The 19,138-nt window shown below is 39.2% G+C and overlaps 1 protein-coding gene across 1 annotated transcript; it reads left to right on the forward strand.

Annotated features, from left to right (window-relative positions):
• Window positions 1-1,756: 1,756 nt before the first annotated feature.
• LOC108432069 (serine/threonine-protein kinase/endoribonuclease ire-1-like) lies at window positions 1,757-18,228 on the forward strand. Its single transcript, XM_017705648.2, has 9 exons — window positions 1,757-1,848; window positions 4,569-4,597; window positions 6,255-6,336; window positions 6,526-7,052; window positions 8,509-8,678; window positions 10,932-11,152; window positions 14,304-14,427; window positions 16,400-16,506; window positions 16,629-18,228. Exons 2-9 carry the CDS (start codon window positions 4,585-4,587, stop codon window positions 16,726-16,728), a joined length of 1,344 nt encoding a protein of 447 aa, XP_017561137.2. The 5' UTR covers window positions 1,757-1,848; window positions 4,569-4,584; the 3' UTR covers window positions 16,729-18,228.
• Window positions 18,229-19,138: the final 910 nt, after the last annotated feature.

Here is a 19,138-nt window from a genome sequence, read left to right on the forward strand (position 1 = left end):
AGCCGCTTCTCCATCAGGGTCACGGGGGGTGCTGGAGCCTATCCCAGCAGTCTTCAGGCGGAAGGCAGGATACACCCTGGACAGGTCACCAGTCCATCACAGGGCAGACAGACAGACAGACACAGACAGTCACTCACACCTAGGGGGAATGTAGCATGTCCAATTGGCCTGACTGCATGTCTTTGGACTGTGGGAGGAAACCAGAGAACCCGGTATTTTATTCATTTGATAATGACACTGTTATTTCTGGGAGCATTTTTCAGGGCCACATCACAGAGAAATGTTGTTCTTTTATGACTCAGGAGATTCAAAAGTGATTCTCCTAAAGACTCATTGGCATTAGACCAAAAGGAGGTGAGTGTTTCGTTGCAGATTAACATGAGCGTTATCATTTTGACAAATCTGAGCAGCTTTATGTGCTGCTTCAATGAAATCTCAGAAGGAGACGTGAGATTAATGAGGTCTTTTTCTCAGAAAAAATGTCTGAGCAGCAGGAGACAAACAAAAGTCTCCACTGTCTTTCCATCTGATCTCATTGCGTATGTACTGAATCAGTACATAGAGGTACTGGGTAGGTCTCTGCCAGCAGGAACACTGAGGCACTGACGACTCCATTATCTGTGACATGAATATGGAGACTGTAGACAATGACGTAGTACCAACAACATCCACTAGGACGCTCATCCACTGTGATTACTGTCATTATTAGGACTAGACATTCCAGCAATTTAATTTAACAGTCATGTATCAATCACACATAGCAATGAAATATGAAATTAAGACTTTCATCTATTTTATGGTGCATTGTGGGAACTTTTTTTTTGCGCTGTACAGTTCTGACAATGACACATCCCATAAAATGGCTGATTCCCTGGGCAGTTCCTTAATGTATCGAAAGGTCTGGCTTTGTCAGGTAAGTAGACGGGGTGCGAGTTTTAACTAAAGTCTTTGCATCTAGTAAACAATCTTTGACTCTTAACTACTGAACAACTGAACCACTTTTTGTGATTCCATAAGCAAAACTACAGAGATATTAAGGAAATCTCCTTTGATTTTTTTCTTATTGGTGCTGAGCATTGTGTTAATCTCATGAAAAGTGAACTATATTGGGCATGATGTTTAGGTATCAGGTAAAGCATGTGTAATGCAAAACATTGAAATTTTGGTCTAGACTGTACATAGCTAGGTTGGGAGGATTTCTGCCTAACCCCTCATCATAAACTACATTAAGGTTGCCCTCCATAACCTTTCCTGCCATAAACATTGCTTTCCATTCTGCAAATTGATGGAAAATGCATTCAAACATATCCTTGTTTCTATGCAGTCTTATACTCATACACATTAAATACAACTAAAAAGGAATTGTCCCGATGTAACACAGTTAATAACCAATATCCATACTTATCTGCTTTGGCCTTTTCTTGGACAACTGGTGCTGTGCCACTGCTAAGCTATATTGTTGGGTTCAGAATTTTGCATCTTGCTCGTTTTGCATGAAATGTATTCAAATACATTTCACTTTTTTTCCATTTGCAAAACATAAACATTGCTACGCTTTTAATATGGTCTTTCAGTCCTCTTAGACTTAGAAATACACAAAAAAATGAAACAAACTTAACATTTTAACATCTCATTATATGAACACTTTAACTTGCATATTTCCACACCTGTTGGTCTTGATGGCGTCCCATAACACCATGAACAGAAATTGCATGTTTTGGGCCCGCCCTTCCACACTTACTTTCATTTCCTAAAAACCCTGGAGTTTCTCTAGTCGCTTTCTTTCTCGATCTCTTTACTCGTTCGTGACTTCCCTAGTGAAGATTAACTCCTCTGAGCCTCCCTAAGGTAAAACTCATTTTATGTGCTGTCTAAGATCTTCATTTAACTCATAACAACAGATAAAGAAGAAGGACTTAAACAAATACAACAAAGATGTAGTTTTTCATGCATGTATTGAACTCCGTAATCTAACATTAAAGGTCTTTGCAGGCAAAGGTATCTGAACCTCTGTTTTCAGGACTGACTTCAGCCCAACGATTCCTATAACTGTTGATCAGCCTGGGCATTGACTTCTTCTGAATCGTGGCCAACTCCTCATTACAGGCCTGCTTCAATTCTGTTACATTAGTGTGCTTTCTTGCATGATTGATATATGAAGCCTTTATTGTCACATAGTCACCAGAGTAACCAGCGAAATTTAGATCACATACAATATGACAAGCGGGGAGACAGGACAGGAAGACAGGAATGATGGAAAATACAGAGAAAACATAATGCATGGGGAAAGGAAGGAGACAAAAAACCTCCCCTTCTTAAGGAAACTCAGTCTGGGAACAGAGAGAAAAAACACCTCAGCATTAGCACACAGTTCCACCCACACAGAGTCCATGACTTGCAACAGGGATGGGGGCAGGGGGGTGCAGACAAACCCAGCACAGCAAGCGGCCATCCGGTTCTGGAGCTTACAGTCATAGTCTGAGTGCTGACAGCTCTGCCCACCACATCAGTCTTATCGGGCAGCTTTAAGGGGCCGTGGACAACATTTACATTTACGGCATTTGGCTGACGCTCTTATCCAGAGCAACTTACAATTTGTTCATTTTACACAGGTAGGCCAAGGTGGTGTTAGGAGTCGTGCCCAAGGTCCTTTATTGGTATAGTGTAGGGAGTTTGCCCTGGTGGGGATTGAACCCCAGTCTACAGCAAAGAAGGCAGAGGTGTTACACACTACACTATCCCAACAACTGCCCTCATTCCGCGTATTTTGCGATACACCAGGGCAATGCCTAATCCAATCAGCAAAACACCTGTGATCATGGTTCCGAATAGGTACGTCCTCAATATCGTCCACGGAGAGAGCCGCCAGGCACACGACACGCCACCTCTCCCATGCGTCCATCGTGTAGCCAGCTGCAAACGTTCCGGCAGGACCAGGACTTCTCGTCAAGAACATGGTGTCAACTGCGTTGAGAGACCATTTGATCAAATCCATTTCTTTAGGTTTGAAGAACAGCGTGGAGAGAGTCTCTCAGTAAAGAGCTCAGACAGTAGACTAGACACAGAGCGAAGCAGGGAAGATAAGGGAGAGGAGAGCCAGAGGAGATGATTATTGCCACACCTTAGGCTCTGCCCCTGCATTTTTAGTTTATAAGTACTCTCCTAAAAAGTATAGTTCTTCAAGGGTTTCTTAGTAAAGACAATGGTTCTATATAGAACCATGAATGCTCAAAGGACGATTTGCATGATTTACACTGTGAAACTGTTCTTTAGCTTGATGGAGAATGCTGTAGATGGTTCTATAAGAGACCCTTTTGGAAAAGGGTTCTGCAAAGCACCAAAAAGGGTTCTTCTATTGTAACAAGCCTGAACCCTTTTTAGTGATGCCTCACCTTCTCTGAAGTTCTACGCCACACCTTATTAATACCCGACTTTGCATTGATTACATATAGCACACGTGAAGCACACGTAATCAAGTCTCCTATGATCTATCATTCATTCACAAAGTTCACAGCAGTAAAGTTGGTTTGTGGTTAGAAATTCGAATTTCTACCAGCTGTAACTCCGGAATGCAGGAACACCCATCCACAAGCTCTGGTGGCTTTGTTAGTCCTGATTTGTGAATTCAGATGATACAAGTGGTTTTTGACCTCAGCAGGTGATTTTCAACAAAAATGACATCAAAATCTATGAAAATGTGTTTAATTAAGCAAAACTTGATTTGTGAAAAAAAACTCACAAAGGGAGCTCAGTGTGTCTGAATAAGACTGTCTGACGTTGCAGTTTAATTCCACATACAAACATTATCCGTAGCCTTGCAGCTTCCCTTGTTGTACATGTTACTTGATTTGGAAAAATATTCGCAAACAGATTTTCTGATACTTTCTTGTTTTATGCAGGTCTATTTCCACTACCATGCACACAAAATGGGATATTTCTATCATTTACCCAAAAAAGTGAGACAGTAATATACATGTGAGGAGACGAAAACAGACTAGACTTATTTATCTGTCATTGATTAAAAAGCTGTTGCTCAAAAAAAGCTGAAAAATGTGGTTTTAACTTTAGAACACAATTTAAAATATATACACAGTAAGAATCACGCTGTGCGTGCATGCGCTGTTAAAGTCGTACATTGTTGGTTATCATCTGATTTGGGAAAACTTTCACAAACGCAGTTTGGTATATTTGAGTGATTTATGCAGTTCTACTCCTGTTTTCATGTGAAATAACAGCTTTTGGTGGCAAATATAGATAAATAGGGCGTAGAACTTTAATAACTGATCCAGTACAGAGATAACAGCACACTGATCTTAACTTTTCTTTACTGCGGTACAAATACCTCACAAAGAACTTGTCCTTTATAATAAACTCATCAATGAACTGCAGTTGGACATGATCAGTACTCTGGAGAGCTAGAGCGCTAGAGTGAGGCAGGAGTCATGTGATCCCCCAGGGGGTTCTGGGAGACGGAGTCCAAAGAGGCCTCAGAGCCGAAGGGATTCGTGACACAGTTTTTGTTGAAAAAGTCTTGTTGAAATTGTTTTCCTGTGTGTTTTTTTTTGCAGAAGCTGAACACGAAAGATGGAAAGACAAGGTAAGAAAGCTGTTCATAGGTTATCATGACAGATGGTGGCTTTGTCAGTGTTATGTAGCAGGTTTTAAGACAAGTGTTATCACAATGTCACCACATAATGTAACACAGCATTAAATCAACAGGTTTAATCATCTGAATGTATTTTATTTTATTCAAATCATGTTTGAATTAAGTTTTTTAGATGAAAATTATAGCAACATATTTTTTAGAAAAAATCATATTTTATTTAGGCACTTTATTTAAAAACAAAATAGCAGTTTGTCAGCAGGTAGGCTACAGGAGGTTTTGCTAAGTTAGCAGTGAAAATCTTATTTTACGTACTGTAGCAGGCCATTTTCTCCAAATACTCTCAAATGAACGGCAATAAACAATGTGTACGTTTGGAAATCAGTTAGTTACTCTGTCCATAGTAAATGTACCGCACAGAGGCAGAGATGAAAAGAGCAGCAGAATTTAGAAACAGGTAGAATTGATATCATGCAACACCACAGGACAGCTACAGTGACATACAGGCACATATAAAACACCCCTGGTTTTTATTGAGTTTCTAAGTGAAAAGTAAGCGAACATGTCTTCTACAGAGAATACATTTAAATATGGCATTTTAGTTTTTTATTGAGTCATATTGGAAAAAAAATTTAATATAAAACGTGCACAACATTAAACATTTGCACAAGCCACATTTCATGTTCTTTTCTCAATATGCTAAATTCAGTAAATGAACAGTAACAGTGCACTGAAGTGTGAAGAAGTCTGTTCTCTGTAGAGAACTTGTTTTCCGTGTTAACTAGTTTTCCGTGTTAACTTGTTTTCCGTGTTAACTAGTTTTCCGTGTTAACTAGTTTTCCGTGTTAACTTGTTTTCCGTGTTAACTAGTTTTCCGTGTTAACTTGTTTTCCGTGTTAACTTGTTTTCATGAAGAAAATCTGCAAAACATGCTATTTGGCTCAGGGGGAGCAAAATGTTACCTATGACTGTACACTTACTGGCCACTTTATTAGGAACACCTATACACCTGCTCAATTATGCATCTACCCAGTCAGATAGAGTCATGGCAGCAGGCAAGTTAAGATCAAGTGCTTTAATGTTCACATCAAACATGAAAATGGTGAAAAATTAGGAGGATGAACATGGGGAAAATGTCACTCTAATGCATCTCGATTTCTACTGTGACATGTGTAGGGTTAGAATTGGGCATAAACAGCATGAATTCATGGTCTCAACCTGCCTTGTGTTAACAGTTCAAGCTGGTGGAGGTGCTGTAATGGTGTGGGTGGTGTTTTCTTGGCACACACCAGGCTCCCTAATAATCCACAGCCTGAAGTGTCACAGTCTTTTTTCTCACAAACATCTTTTTCCATGCCCAATTTGTGTTATTCATTGTCTGACTCAAAATATCTTGTTTTATTTATTCTGTATAACTTTTCCTGTATTTTAAAAGTAATAAACAGTTAGAGAAGAGAAATATTTAATGGAATGATATTTGATGACTAATTATCTAGTAATGAGCCTGAATATTGTACCTATTTTATAATACTCTACTGATGTTTGTGATTTCCTCTCAGTTTCTCAAAATATCAATTTTTCCATTTGACAATTGTAACATGTGGTGCTGTTCTTACTGTTCTGTCTCGTTGATCTCCAACGTTACTCACAGGTGACTCGCGTAAAAGACCTCAAACTTTTGAAACTACAGATTACTCAAAGATTCAAAGACTTGTGATCAGTGAACCTACCAGGCAGGTATCTTTTCCACTGTATTAGCATATGGAAGCACATGAATGCATTGGCAAATCATAATTAATTGATTGAGTTGATCAATTTGGCTTTATTTGCTTGTGACACGTTTTAAAGCTGTAAAGCTTTTAGCTGGCTGTTTTAAAAGTGCTACATAGATGAAACATTTTCGTTGCTTGCTTGCTTACTAGGGGACACACACATACAGAGGATAAAAGGAAACTTCAAGAAAGATGGTATAAAACTAGCAATGAATGGCAGAAGCACTTAGAGCTTCTCCTTGAAGATCCTCATCTGAAGAACATCGGGAAACTTTTCCTGTCCATAGACGAGAAGTACAGAATAGGAAATGGAGCTGACGGCACGCAAGTATATGTGGGAATGAAAGCAGATGGCACTGAGGTAGCCATTAAGCAAATGATCAAGGCCAAAACCAAAGAACTAAAGAATGAGATGTCACTTCTACGAGACATAAACCTTGAGAGCGGCTACATAGTCAGATATGTAGATTTCGAAGAAGAAGGAGAGTTTAATTATCTCGCTCTCCAGCTCTGCGAAAGTGATTTGGATAAATACATGGATCAGCTTCGTCAACAAGGAGAGCAGGACAGAATGAAGACTTTGAAGAAATTGGCAAGGGATGTGCTCCTTGGGTTAGCAGTTCTCCATGAGGCTAAGGTGCTCCACCGAGATATAAAACCCAGCAATGTTCTCATAGGTATTACATTTATATTTATACTAATTGAGATTCCTTTCCTTTCAGTCGAACCACACAAGAATGGGCACTTTGAGTAACTTTGTGGTCCAGTGCTTTGTAGATACTTAACTTACTTTCAAGTTAAATTCAAATAAATATCTACTGAACTGACCGTCATTTTCTTTAACTCTAAACCTGCTCTAACCTAAAGCTTAACCTCAACCCAAAACCTAAACCCCAGCCCTCACCCTGGTCCTGGCCCTAACCCTGATCCAAATCTTAACCCTAACCCCACCACTGTTTAGCATCAACAGATGGTCTGTTAACAATTTGAACATCTGTAGATCATCTGTAGGGGAATATAGTGGAATATCCAAATGGTGAGACCCATTTATATTATGATTATAAACATTTTAGAACAGAGCAAAGCTGGGCTCCCTTTTCTCTGTTATAAAACACTGAAGTTTTGTGACCCTGTCTTGAAAAATATTGAAGAGTTTGGTTTTAATCTGGTCATTGTACTCCAGTTGGTTTATACCAGGGGTCAGCAAGCCAAATTTTAAGAAGAGTCATTCTGACCTTTCATGAAAAACCAAACCACCTGGGGAGCCACAAAACTTTATGTCCATTTTATTGGCTGTAAATATGTCTGAGTATGTGCTAATGTGCTAGTATAGGCTACAAAAATAATATAAACGAAAATGCAGACTTACTTTGCTCTGATTTAAGCTTTAGCTCAGCTATAGCCGCTTCCTCGGATCTCTGGCAATAAACTGTTTCGTTTCTTGTAAAATGTCTCTCAACGTTCGACTTTTTACACAGCTGAAGTCGCTTCTCACTCGCCAGCTTCTTGTTCAAATTTTCCCGTTCGACCTTAAATGGTGCCTGAGGCTCTGGAATGTAACTGCTGCACCTTTTAAGGTGGAACATGAAAATTTGAATAAGAAGCTGGTGAATGAGAAGCGCCATTAGCTTTATGACATTTTAGCATTTGTCAGTTTCTCATTGCAGCTTAAAAGTATCGGGAAACCAGATGAGTGATAAGTGCAAATAAGACTATTCGTCTTCAAATTATCGATGTTTTGTCTTAGATCTTCTTCTTTGCCTTTTCTGCTTGCTGGGCAAGACTGTTATCTGCGTTGCTATGTGACCAGTAGTCTGCACGCCAAACTTTACGGTTAAAGTACGAATTAGCAGTTAAAGGCTACATTAATTCCAGTGTTAAGATCATTTATTGATAAAACTTTGTTAGAATGATCAGCTTTATTTTACTTCAAAGGAGAATTATTTTATTTTTACCTAAAAATCTAATTCTACTGCTGAGCCACAGCAGGGCAGGAAAAGAGCCACGTGTTGCCAACCCATGCTCTATACACAGGTCCGTTTTTTTGCAATACCATTTTGACAACCAGCCCATACATGTTCATTACTATACAAAATTCAACATATATAAATTAACCTTTCAAACATTTGACAGATGTGAAAGGAAATGCGAGGCTGGCGGACTTTGGCATAAGCCGCAGACTAAACAGAGGTGAAAGCACCAGGTGCACTTCAAGAGCTGGTACTCGAGGTTGGGAAGCGGCAGAGATACTGGAAAATGAGGATAAAGAGAAGTGCAGATATAAAAGAAGCTCTGATATACAGGTTTGTCGCTCTCCATGCATTACAACTTACAGAATGTGAAATCTATGAGGGAAATACCCCCTGGTATTTAGGGGGTCCCAAGTTGGCTAGCTTCTCCAGCTTTGGCTGACTGCTAACTCACTCGCCATAGCGGCGCTGACAATAACTTCAGTATCAGCAAAATATTCGGTTTAACAGTTCTTCTTTTGGAAATGCTCTTTTTTAGTTTATAATGTGGTCTTTCTCATATTAACTGAATAATCTAACACATCTCCTCTTCTGTATTCATTTTGAGAAATGAGTAATTATTCACTCTTCTAACTAAACTCTTAGGAAATTGGGTTTTCAGATGTACAACTATGCTTTGGTGTATTGTAAAGTTCTTTAGAGGTACCTAGGCTGTGAAGTAGAGGTCTGCACTACCGCAGGTTTCTGTGGGACCAACAGGATCCTCTGCAATATCTTGTGGTGCAGGACTAATTTTCCCTGTTTTGTACAGGAGCAGGTGGGAAATCAGACTCCTTTCAGGCAGGAGCAGGCAGAAGCATGCACAGAGAAGTCCTGCAAATTAATGAACAGCCTAAATAAAGTAGGGCGATCATTAAATCATCAACGTAAACAATATAAACGAAATAACACATAATAAAACAGTTCAAATGAAAAGAAGTCATTCTCGAGCAACTGATCACGCAAACATGCAGATTCTCATAATTCAAATTCTTAACACAGAATACTGTCAAGGGTGAACAAATATACTGTGTACATTTATAAATTAGGTTTTGTTGAGCAGAGTGACTGATGTGACCATTCATCCATCTGGAAACAGATGTAAGAAAGCTCAGCGCCTTCCAGCAGTACTGGAACGCTTCACTCACGCAACACACAGGTAGCATGTGTAAATCAGGCTTTAAAGAGATAACAGAGCCTTCAGTCCGACGGCCACAGCTGCTTAACCACTCTGTGGTTTAATTACTGCCTTATGTTTACTGGGAAAAAATGGTGTTTGGTGAAGTTACTTCACAGAGAGCCTGATGACCATGACTGCCATGTTATAAGTCAAGTCAAGTCAAGTCAGCTTTATTGTCAATACTACAATATGTACAGAACATACAGTGTACTGAAATTGCGTTACTCTCAGACCCTGTGGTGTAACAATTAATATTAAATAGACGGTAAACAGGAGAAGTCTGAATTTAAATAGACACTAAAAAACACTCTTTTTTTCAAAAAAGATCCTAATTGTAAAAATATACATTAATTGTAGAAAAATAGAATAATAGAAAATAATATAAATATAAGAGGTCCTGAAATTAACACTAAAATGACATAAGGCACAGACAGATTAAGGTCGGTGGGTATAAATAGTGCAAATATACAAAGTAGTGCAATTAGACTGAGCTTATGGAGCAGTTAAAGTGATGAGTGTGTAACAAAAAGTGATGGGCGCATAACAGTCCCTGATAATGTCAGAGTTCAGTACTGGCGAGTGGGGATCAGGAACCTGTGTTTTGGCCCAAACTTATATCATTACAAAAGAAGATATATTTGTGAATACACTGTGTCAGATATTGGATGTCAGTTCACCTGGATGGAACTGTACAGGCAGAAGCACCATGAAGTGTAAGTGAAGCAGGCTAATATTTAACCTCTACAGGCCAGAGAACTCTGACCAAACATTCTGCAACAAACACCAACATTGGTTCAAACCAATATAAAAATAAGTGACTATGACAGATTGCTGTACATTCCAGTCTTAGCGATAACTAAGATATATCATGAAACTAGTATGTAAAAACTTTCTCAATGAAAATGAATTTGTATAGTTTTATGCTTAGTCCAGGGGCGGCATGGTTGCGCGGTGGGTAGCGCTGTCACCTCACAGCGAGGAGGGCCTGGGTTCGATTCCCCGGCTGGGTGACCAGGGTCCTCTCTGTGTGGAGTTTGCATGTTCTCCCCGTGTCTGTGTGGGTTTCCTCCGGGTTCTCCGGTTTCCTCCCACAGTCCAAAGACATGCAGTCAGGTTGATTGGACATGCTAAATTGCCCCTAGGTGTGAGTCTGTCTGCCCTGCGATGGACTGGCGACCTGTCCAGGGTGTATCCTGCCTTCCGCCCGATGACTGCTGGGATAGGCTCCAGCACCCCCTGCGACCCTGACGGAGAAGCGGCTTAGAAAATGGATGGATGGATGCTTAGTACAGGGTGTTGCAGTAATGTGGGAGATGTATGGTCTAAGTGAAAGAGCTACTGAGTAAAGATATGTCTTTTGGTTGCAGGTGGCTGGAATGTTGGTGCATTATATTCTCTCAGATGGGCATCATCCCTTTGGCAGAGGTAATCGTGTAGAAGTAAACATAATGGATGGGAAGTACTCTCTGCAAAGAATAACAGACGTGGAAGCAAAAGATCTGATTGAGGGGATGATTAAAAAAGAACCAGAACAGAGACTGAGGATTAAAGATGCCGTAGATCATCCTTATTTCTGGGATGATGACAGGTAGGAGCAAAAGGAAAGCTTAAACACAAAGATCCTACTAGTTTAATGAAAGTTAACATTTTAAAATTAGGGTTTGCCGAACTATAAAACTGACTGTTCAGACTCACTGCTTTTATGGGTCAGCTCTATATAATTGTCTTTATAGATCAAATTATGTTGTTGAAATGCCAATTTAAAAATTCAGTTTTTTGGTTATTTTCAAGTGAAAAAGGCTCAAAATGTCAAACCCTTGAGACATTCAGAGGATGCATGCACAATTTGATCCAGATTGGCCTTAAGGTGGTGCTGCATTGCACAGATAAATACCAGACCTCATGTGATTCAGTTCTTGTAGCTGAACAATTTTTCAATTGCAAGTTATGTTACAAATTGGACTGCATTTTCACTTATTTGCTCAAAATTTAGCTTAGAGTACCAATGTCAAAAAAATTTACCTTAGAGTACCAATGTTCAGTCTATGCCAGGGGTCGGCAAGCCAATTGTTAAGAAGAGCCATTTCGACAAAAGTTTTTATTGGGAGCCACAACATTTTATGTTCATTTTACCATCTTGGTTGTAAATATGTTTCAGTACGTGCTAATATCTTAGGTGAAAATGCAGACTTACTTTGCTCTGCTTTAAGCTTTAGCACAACTATAGCACAACTATGTTCTTGCATCTCTGGCAGGAAACTTTTCCAAAAATGTACAATAGATTCTTGTAAAATGTCTTCTAACATTCGACTTATGAAGCTGAAGTCAGCTTCTCATTCGGCAGAGAAGCTTGTTCTTGTTTGAATTTTCCTGTTCCATCTAAAATGGTGCCTAAGAATGCAGCTAAATAAGTAGCTAATCATTGCACCATTTAGGGTGGAACGGGAAAAATGCAAACAAAAAGCTAGCAAGCAAGAAGCTGACATCGGCTTTGCAAATGTTTAGTGTTTGACAGTTTCTTGTTGCAGATTCAATGTATCAGGAAACCAGCTGGAGTGAATATAATTGCAAATAATTCCATTCATCTCCAAATTATCATTGTTCATCTTAAATCTTTCTCTTTGCTACTAGCCAGGTGAGACTGTTGACTGTGCTGTTGTGATGACCAGCAGTCAGCACACCAACCCTCAGGGTTTAAGACCTTTTATTGTTAAAACTGTGTTAGAATGAACAGAAGAGCTTTATGTTATGGCATTATTATATTAAGGATATTATTTTATAATATTTAAATTTTAAAATCTTTTTCTGCTGCCAACCCCTGGTCTATACAAAACTTGAAAAAATATCATCATTGAAAGCACCTGATCAATAATTATGACATGTAAAGGACATCTAATGAAGTCTGACTCACTATTGTTTGTATTCTGTCTGTGAAGAGGCCCCAGCTGGTTATTAGATCTCTTAGAATCATGCTTGGACCCCGCATATTGCCACATGCGGCTATATTTAGTTCATTTGTGTTCATTTTATTTCTCACTTTGACAAAACATGTCATTTGACTAGGGGTGTTCAAACCTTTGCATACAGCTGTATGCAACTTATAATGCAGATATGAATAATTATTGGATGAAATGACTAATTTTGAATAAGTGGTGAAGTGATGCAGTGACGCACCTAAACTGTCTTTGATGTGAGTTTGCAGTAACATGGTCTCTTTCTCTGTCAAGTGACTCAACACAGCTTGGGTAGCTGGACGATTAGCCTGTCCTGAATCTATCCTCTGCTTTTGACTCTGATCTTCAGCTTCCTCTGCGAGACTATCCCTGGTTCTGGCTCTGCAGGCATTTGACTTTCGCTTTCCACTTTCCTTTCCTTTCTGGGAACAGAGCTTGAAAGGTCATCAGGAGGTGAGCTTCTCCTCTCTGCTTATATCAGACCTCAGGGTGGTGAAGGTTCAGTGTGCTGTTTTTAGGTTATTTGAAGCAGATGCACAAGCTCCCACTAAACTACTACCACAATACAAGGAAAATAATGGACATGATGAAAATAACATTTTCACTGGCAGTGATATGCATACAGTGTTAACAATAGACCAGCCTACTTTGATTATTAGTATATTAGTATATTAGTAATATTAGAATATTACATGTTGTCCCATTTCATATAAGAGATTTATAACAGTACAGGGTAAGCTCTGATTTCAAAATAAAGTGTATAATAATTTGAATCATCTGTCAGTTTTGGTGGAAAAAAGGAGAAGGCTCACAGCTATAGCATGATTATACCATAGCTTTTCAATTTAAAGCATATTTTGGCTTTCAACATTCACTCAAATCCTCTGATTACAGGACTTTTTCTGGCGGACAGGGTCACTCTTGCTAATCTCCTAGCAGTGTTTCAGCTCAGGATTCTTTTTTAATAAGGCACAATACAAAGCAGCCAATCAGAAAAGGCCTCATTTACATATATCTCATCTTAAAGGCCCATAACAAGAATAGCCTGAGTAATTCAGGGATAAAAGAGGTTGGAAAATATTCAAGAAAAAAGGATTTATGGCCACACAAATGTTGAAAGTGGACTTCAGGGAGAAAATTAAAGCTCAAGATGAAAGAAAGAGCGTAGGATCTGGGCCCTCTGAAGAGTTTTTTGAGCTGCTAATTTTGCATGTCTGCTACTTAAGTGTTTTTTGAAAAGTTACTTTTGTTTTTACGTAAGATTTACCAATGTAACAATACTTTGACTTGAGTTGTCACGATTGGCCCCTCCCAGTCCTTCATGTGCTTTTGTTTTGCCCCCTTGTTTCCAGACCCTTCCCTTTATTGTACCACCTGTCTTCATCACCTGTGTCTTATTAACCCTTGTTGTCTCTGTATTTAAGCCCTGTGTTTTTCCCTAGTTGTTTGCTGGTCTTTGTATGTATTATATTGGTTGGTCTTGTTTCTTCTGACATCCGTTGTGTGTTTAGTCTGTGTTTCTTTTCATCATGTCTGTCCCCCGATCTATCCGTGTTGGCTCTCTGACCCTGGACTGTTTTGACCCTAATTCTGGATTTGCCCATAATAAATCTCGCTTCTCTCAGCATGTCTGTCCGCCTCACCTGCGCTCCACGGCATTACATGAGTATGGGTTTGTTCTACTAAACCCAGCTCTGGGCATAACCTAATGTTCTCTTAAATCAGTGACAGTTTATAGCTTTGTACTTATTGCAGGAGGTGGATGTCTTTGTTGTTGTTTTCTAGGAGAGATACATTTTTGAACAAAGTTGGAGATGAGGAAGATGTCCAGAACAAGCGCAAAAACTTGGGTGTTGAGCTTCACAATGCTGTGGATAAATACACAACCTTTTCTGATTGGAAATCTAAGGTGAGTTAAGGAGTAGTTATGCAATTTTTTTTTAAATTCTGCATTATCCAATCATTAAGATGCAAACATTCATTCAGAGTGGTTTGATATAAAATAGCTCATTGGACAGACGCTGCATTTCGCCACAGTGGTGGTCATAAGAATCAAGGGCCACAGTGTCTACAACACAAACATAGCCATTTTATTTACTATCAAAAACCACCAGAGAACCTGAGCCTTTATATGTAACACCAATACTAGTGAAATAGTGGTAAATCTAAAGCCTCAGTGGTGAGCGACATCCCCACCACTTGTTGAGTTCAGGACACACATAAAAACCTCCGTTTTCTCTAAACTGCATGAAACACTGACCAGCAGGAGCAGACACTGAGCAGCTGAGCCAATCAGAATCTCTATTTCAGACCTGCCTTAGATGGTGTGGACCTGTCCAACTTCTTCTTTAGTTCAGTTTTGACTTGTGACTCCACCCAAATTCAGATTCTCACCAAACAGCTAAAACCATGTTAATTCATGAGAGAATTCAACACCAGAGAATTTTTTTTTCAGTGCACATTTTCACTGTACTGTCTGCACAATCTGCTGCTCTTTTCCTTACAGTATAGCCAGTGGCTGTAATAATGAGATAAAATAACAAGCAAATTGATTTATAAAGCAGGTGTCGTCACAAATCAGCTTTACAGAACAATCAGTATTACAGAAAGAAAAAGAATAGAGAAGATCTGGGTCTGAGCCCCGATGAGCGTCGCCAGTGGCAACAGTGGCAAGGAAAAACTCCCTAAGAGCAGGAGGAAGAAACCTTGAGAGGAACCAAGACTCAGAAGGGGAACCCGTCCTCCTCTGGTCGACACCGGATAGCAAACATTGTTATTATAAAGTATTAAAGTATTATAGTACAACGCAGGAAAAACAGGTGGGCAGTGGTTAATTAGATTAGTTTATGAATATGCAGCAGCGGCATCTGAGGGTGAGGACTGCACAACGTTGTACAGCAAGAAGCTCAATGGTGGTCAAGCCGGTCCAGATCGCTGGTGAGCAGTGGGCACAAAACATACGCTAACGTGCAAATGCCTGCGGTGAAGCATCTGCAGTTCTAATAAATGAAAAAATTTTAAAAACTCTAAAAACTAGCTCCGTCTTTAAAGAACTGAAGGGCAGGGAAAGCAGTGCTGGGACGCAAACAGGAAATCTGTTGTACAGCAGACCATCTCATTTCGGTTCAGCCTTCACGGGTCTACACAGCCTTTAAAGGACACGCCTTCTTAGAGTGCATCCTTCGAAGGATGCAGCCCCTGAATTGGTACACAGCTATAGATCAGCCTGGGGGCAAAGTATTTGTTTTCCTGCAAAAATCAAAAATTCTGACTAATAAACAAACATCTGCATCACAAAAACAAACAAAAATCACAGAAATACAAATTCTGATGTGGACTTTTTGTCACTTGACACTGTGGTCTAACCACTGCCAGTGATTTAGTTTGTCCAGAAGAGCTTTTCACATCAAGCCACTCTGATTTACTGTCTTATCAGTTTCATTTTCAACTACAGCATTTCCATGAGGAAAATTACAAATATGAATTGCATGCACAGCCGCAAGTTGACCTGTCTTTATTTTTGTATTATTTTTGTGGCAGTTCTAAAACATGTGATTTGAATTGGGGTATTTTGCAAATGACTGTGTTAACAAATTTTGTTGAAAAGGTTTTTTTTCTGTAAAACTGGTCCTCCCACACATGAAACAGTGTCTAGGTCACTGCCATAGCCACTGTGTTGTTACATTTCCAACACACCGTCAGGTCCTCTGGGCACCACACAGTGTTCTTCTCAAGGCATTTGGTGTGAAACGTTGTGCTTTTATTAGCACTTTCAAAATGCTGTTGGTGTGGATGTTGACGGTAGACGAGAGAACAGGCTCGCTTTGCTCATTAAGAAAGATGTAAGACACTTCTGAAACATATACATTATGTATTTACAGATTATCAGAGTTGTGGAACACACAGCAGGGGTACGCCCTCCTGACAAAAGCTTTACAGATGATTTACGTGGCCTGATACGTTATCTGCGTAACTTACTGGTGCACAAGTAAGTCTAACATCTTTGAAAATATTCTTTCCTTTTTTTTAAGTACTAATGAATACATTCACTGTTAAGGAATAACTGATTGCTAACTGTAAAACTGTAACGCTTGTTACTTTAATCCACAGAAGAGACTTTTTTCATCAGAATAACAGGTTTAAAGATATGTTCCCGGACTTCTTCATTAGCGCGCACAAGCTGGCGAAGGAGATGGGTTGGAGAGGTTGAGGATATCCAATGAGAAGATGCTCTTACCCTGATTTTTATGAACTGCCGATATTCGATATGAAACTCAGTTACAGTCACTCATTTTAGCCACAAACAATTCACTGTTTAACATTTTAAAATAACAAAACTGATTTGAATTGTTTGTTCATTTATTTAGTATTACTTATTTAAAAGATGCATTTAAGCCAGTACAGAAAGCAGGGGTTCCTGAGGATAAGCTAAAAGAACCGTACCAGAGCCAGTTTAGGTGGACTCTATCCCATTACATCAACAAAAGGACTGTAACACCAACGAAACACTAGAGGGCGCTCATGAGCGAGTTCTCAATGAATGGGCGTTTGGGGAGCTAAATGACTAAAAATGAAAAATGAAACATGTTTTTTAACTATTCAGACCTTCCTTTAATTGTGGAAAGTGGAGGGATTTACTTCATTTAAAAAAATCAAAGCAAACCTATCAGTATATTTCACTTTTCTACAGCAAACAGGTTTTGTGCAGTAGGACACTAGCATTACTGCTACTGAGTGCTGATTGACTAACAGGCTGATCAGCTCATTGGCTGAACAAAGCAGTTTGCTCTCTCACTGATGTCATGAACATACCTGAGGGACTGTGTCCTATAACTGCAGTCCTATAACCTATAACTTATACTCCATATAAACCCATTCATTTAGGACTCGCTTGGGAGCCCCTCTAGCACCTGACACACCTGGAAGACCTTATTAAGTGGCAGTTCTAATCACTACATTCTCACAATGAGGGAAACACAAAAGCAAAACTGCACTGAACTTCCTAAATACCAAGTGTTTAGGGACTTCAGGCATTTCTTTGGGCATGGCTGTAAATGAATTTGATTGGCTTAAATTCACGCATATGCAGTGTCATTCTCCTCTCTCTGTGTGGACAAGTATTTTGATGTCGATTGATTTTCATACTTTTTTATTACTGAGGGTTACAATATCCATTTCTAAATCAGATTAAAACACTATGTCATATGTACATTTATGTCTCTCTGATTTGCTGGATGAGAATATGAAGCATCTTTTCTCCTTTCTTTTTTCTATTGCATGAAACTTAGTGTAAACTGTTTTGTAGAAAACTGTGTTTTTTGTTAATCAGTGATACAGCTGGTGTGTAATATGCTACACTCCCAGAAATTAAGGGTCTAAACTGTCACTGAGATAGCTGCAGTACCCTTCCTGCCACTGGGGTGGGACCCTCAAGGGTAAATGTCATTACCTTTAGTCAGGGAACATATTTGTACCATAATCCATTGAAATTATATTGTATAAGCTGTATTTACTCTACAAATGTTATCTCGTCACCAGGCTTTTTATTTTATTGTTCTGTTTTAAAACATCAGGTTATGAAAAGATGCCAATGCGTAGTTTTCACCTGGGGAAAAAAAACTTTTTTAAGGTTCACAGTTTGAAAGGGAACATTTACATTGTTTGTACTTTGATAAATAAAATAAATTACCTGAATAGACCCTTTACTCTTCTAACAGCGTAGTTGTCTCATTTGTCAGTTCACAACACTGTAAAAAGTGGCTCCTCAGATCTACCTTAAAAAAATACTTCATGTGGTGACAAGCAATTGAACTAGTTTCATTCGACTTAAAAACTACATTAATTGAAAGAATTATTCATTCAAAGTATTAATTTAGGTTGAATAAAACTAGTTAATGCACTTGATACCACATCAAGTATTTTTTTAAGGTAGATCTGATGAGCCACTTTTTAGAGTGCAGCCTCAGTTCCACCCATGACATTTAGTTTTTTGACCAATTGGGCAGAGGTGTAAAATTCAGGTCCAGAAAATAAAAATCCTTCCCAGGATTTTGTTCCAGCGGCCTGGCTTCTCTAGTTAGATCACACCACCAGCAGAGCTGTCTAGGCAGTTGGAACAAAATCCTGGGAAGGATTTTTACTTTCTGGACCTGAATTTTACACCTCTGCCCAATTGTATGGAAGCTTTTTGAATACTTTTCTTTCATCCATCCATCCATTTTCTAAGCTGCTTCTCCCTCAGGGTCACGGAGGGGGGGTGGGGTGCTGGACCCTATCCCAGCGGTCATCGGGCAGAAGGCAGGATACACCCTGGACAGTTTTTCTTTCATATTCATCCAAAAAAGTTAATTGCTTGCAATACTTAGAATGTTTTGCAGACTGTGCTGATACCTGATGTCATGTTTCTAATAACATTACAACATCATATCAATTTACACCATTTCAGAGCAGAGAAGATTTAAGTTTCTTTCAGTTTTATTTTTGTCTTATAACAGTTTATTTTACACAGACCGAAAAAGGTCTTAATTTGATGGATGTTTTGTGTTGGTTATTAAACTCACTGAGGGCCATATTTTCATGGATGTGCAAACAGCACCGACATACTTTCCTGTAACATTTTA

Source organism: Pygocentrus nattereri, chromosome 14 (assembly GCF_015220715.1).
Source record: "Pygocentrus nattereri isolate fPygNat1 chromosome 14, fPygNat1.pri, whole genome shotgun sequence".
Taxonomy (NCBI): Eukaryota; Metazoa; Chordata; class Actinopteri; order Characiformes; family Serrasalmidae; genus Pygocentrus; species Pygocentrus nattereri.

What these genes read in the sequence shown, in the direction of transcription:
- LOC108432069 (XM_017705648.2), top strand. An exon ending in AAAGAAGCTCTGATATACAG is followed by an intron (nt 8,679 to 10,931) that starts GTTTGTCGCTCT and finishes TTTTGGTTGCAG; the next exon opens with GTGGCTGGAATGTTGGTGCA. An exon ending in TATTTCTGGGATGATGACAG is followed by an intron (nt 11,153 to 14,303) that starts GTAGGAGCAAAA and finishes GTTGTTTTCTAG; the next exon opens with GAGAGATACATTTTTGAACA.